At 55.5% G+C, this 2,764-nt stretch overlaps 2 protein-coding genes across 2 annotated transcripts in view; both read left to right on the top strand.

Moving 5' to 3' along the window:
- Nucleotides 1-16: 16 nt before the first annotated feature.
- Nucleotides 17-586, top strand: ACA1_250020 (uncharacterized protein; the record flags this gene model as incomplete). The annotated part of the gene is made up of 1 exon (XM_004352604.1): nt 17-586. The coding sequence occupies one exon, from the start codon at nt 17-19 to the stop codon at nt 584-586; it is 570 nt and encodes a 189-aa protein (XP_004352656.1).
- Nucleotides 587-1,495: 909 nt separating this feature from the next.
- Nucleotides 1,496-2,764, top strand: part of ACA1_249910 (EGF family domain containing protein) — a gene marked incomplete at both ends in the record, with an annotated part of 3,152 nt that continues 1,883 nt past the window's right edge. The window contains 6 exons of the mRNA XM_004352603.1: nt 1,496-1,606; nt 1,661-1,782; nt 1,864-1,927; nt 2,256-2,328; nt 2,418-2,525; nt 2,619-2,704. Of these exons, the coding sequence (XP_004352655.1) occupies nt 1,496-1,606; nt 1,661-1,782; nt 1,864-1,927; nt 2,256-2,328; nt 2,418-2,525; nt 2,619-2,704 (564 nt within the window). The remainder of the gene's footprint in view (nt 1,607-1,660; nt 1,783-1,863; nt 1,928-2,255; nt 2,329-2,417; nt 2,526-2,618; nt 2,705-2,764) is intronic.

The raw sequence follows: 2,764 nt of genomic DNA, 5'->3' as shown, positions 1-2,764 counted from the left end.
CAACGTCGCCAGCATCATGTCCGACATGGGGATCGCCCTGGACGACCAGCAAAGCGACGCCGCCGGAGAGAAGGGGCCGCAGGAAGCGGAGGACGGCGGCGGTGATGGCAGTGACAGCGTGGATACAAGCTCGGCGGACAGGGCGGCGCTGGACAGGAAGAAGCTGGAAGGCGAGAATCAGGAACTGAGGAAAGGAGTGGCCGAGCTGCGAGACCTGCTGGAGAGGAAGGACGAAGAGCTGACCGCTCTCGGCGAGCAGGTGGAGCGCCTCGAGCAGGCGCTGCGCGACAAGGACCGAGAGGCCAAGCAGCTCAAGAAGGACATCGAGAAGGAGAAAGTGCAGCGGATCGACATGCAGATCAACAAGGAGAAGGAGAAGCTGGAGGAGGTGGAGCGAGCCATCAACGACAAGAACGAGATCAAGCGGCTCAAGCAGGAGCTACGCAGCAGGGAGAAGGAGGTGACCGCCTTGTCGGAGCAGATGGCCAGCAAGGAGGCCCAGTGGAGGGCCAAAGCCGACCAGTACGAGGTCGAGATCAAGTCTCTGTCGCGCACGATCGAGAACTTTGGCCGCACCAAGTGGTGAACGTGTTCGGCAGGAACAAACAAACAAAAAATATTTCCAGGAAAAGAAAAGAAAAAAGAGAAAAACGCTTGGCACCCCGCATGAGGGGCGTGAGGAAGAGGCTGGTGCTCCTGGGCCTCGGCATACTGCTGAGCGCCTGGCTCAACTTCTCCTTTTTCACACTCACCAGTGAGCCTCCGCCACCCTCCTTTTCCTTTAGGAAAGATGTGGATTACTAATCTGTCTGTGTTTCCTGTGCACAGACCACCTCCCACCAAAGAATGTGGCCGTTGCGGAGGCCCAACCATCAAAGCCATTAAGCCGGGAGGAACGGCCTCGTCCCTCCAGCCATCTCCGACTGTCGCCCTCTCCCTTCTCTCACCGGCTGCCGCCGACGCCACGTCAGCCACCTACAACCAACGAACCACCGGTGGCTGGGGCAAGTGCTGCCCGGCGAACCGTGCAGAGCTCCCCCGAGGAATTGGACCCTTCAGACTTGCTGGCGGAGCTAGCGCCCCTGCTCAACGAGCAAGACGACTTCCCCAGCGCCGTAGATCGTACACCTTGCTTCCTTACTCGTGCTATATCAGTGCCTCACTGGCGCACCACGCACGCACACACGCACCACACACAATCTATCCATACATACAGAGACCGCTCTCCTATCCCGTCGTATACAAGTGTCACTTGCCTTACCTGAATATTCCCTCACCTCTGCGAGGCAGCGAAGAGCAGCGACGTGATCGAAATGATGGAGCTTGTCAACCAGCGAAGCATCAAGGGCGAGAAGGTCATCGCCGTTTCCCTCGTACATGGCGCCTCATCCCGCGATTTTCTAAAGTGGTGCTCTCTGCGATTTGTAACTACTCGATAGCACCCTTGGCTTGACACGCCACCCTTTGGCACGACGATGACTAGGTGAGTCAAGGGATGCTGGACTTTACCTACAACTGGATCTGCTCTGTGAGGCGTTTCAACTTTTCGAACTACGTCATTCTTGCCGGCGACGTTAACACCTACACCTCGCTCAAGGCAGCAAACGTACATCTCTCTCTCTCTCTTCTCGTGGTCCTGATTGTGTTGTTCGTGCATCAGTGCTTTACAACTGAACAACGATACGCTCAGGAACCGGTTGTGTTTATGGCAGGACGCGCTTTTGGAGCCAACCAGTTCTTGCGATATGGGACGACTGCCTACCAAGGGCTCATGCACTTACGGTATGTACAGCTTTGCTGCCTGTAGTTTGCTTGGAGGTTATAACAACACTAACGGAGGGAGTGGTTTGTGCACACACACAGGCTCCTCTACATTAAGCACCTGCTCCAGCTCGGCTACCGAGTGCTTCTCTTCGACGTGGATCAAGTGTGGTTAGCGAATCCATTCGACTTTATAGATATCCATTCTCCCGCCGACATACACACTCAACACGACGGTACATATCCACATTCGTTGGCGTATCTGGTCTCCGCAGCCCCTAATAGCAGCTGTGTCGCGCCAAACAGGCCTGGTTGGCCCACCCGTTTCATGTATGGGGTTCATATTCCTGAATCCAACGCCAGCGCTCTTGAAGCTGTGGGAGGTTGTCCGAGTAGAACACTCACTGCGGGTTCGTTGCCGTCCCTTGTCGCAATTTCTTGGACACCAGCATAACCCCCCCCCCAAACAACAAACAACAAACAACGAACAACAGACTCGGACGAGGCCCTACGCCGAGCGTAACACCGAACAGAAGCTCTTCAACGCCAACAGCAGACTTTTGGAAAGTGCGCTTGTCACACCTCCCTTCCCTACTCTCACCTTTCTCTCAGCGTAGTGGTTATTGCAAATGTTCCACTAACAGACACACCCCCAGGGCACTATCTAAATCGGGAGTTGTTCATCAATGGCGGTCTGTACTGGCACCAGGCGGTCTCGGTCAACCACTTCCAACCGGTGCAGATACACGCCAACTGGGTTGTAGGTTGGCTATCTCATCTTTCTCTCCATCATTGAGTGCGTTGAGTGGAGCAAACAACGCTCACGCCTTCGTCCTTTGCTGCTCGTTCGGTCACAGGTAAGGAAAACAAGTTCAAGCGGTTAGAGTCGAAACAGTTGTGGATGTTGACTCCCGGCTACCACTGGAACACGACTACGCCAGCGGTGTGCGACTATACTTTTGCCCAGCCCCTCGCCAACGTTGCTGTCGCTCCGCCGCGGCTT

This window comes from Acanthamoeba castellanii (assembly GCF_000313135.1).
Source record: "Acanthamoeba castellanii str. Neff unplaced genomic scaffold scf7180000084767, whole genome shotgun sequence".
NCBI classification, from domain to species: Eukaryota; Discosea; order Longamoebia; family Acanthamoebidae; genus Acanthamoeba; species Acanthamoeba castellanii.
This window is presented reverse-complemented; position numbering and strand designations above follow the sequence as displayed.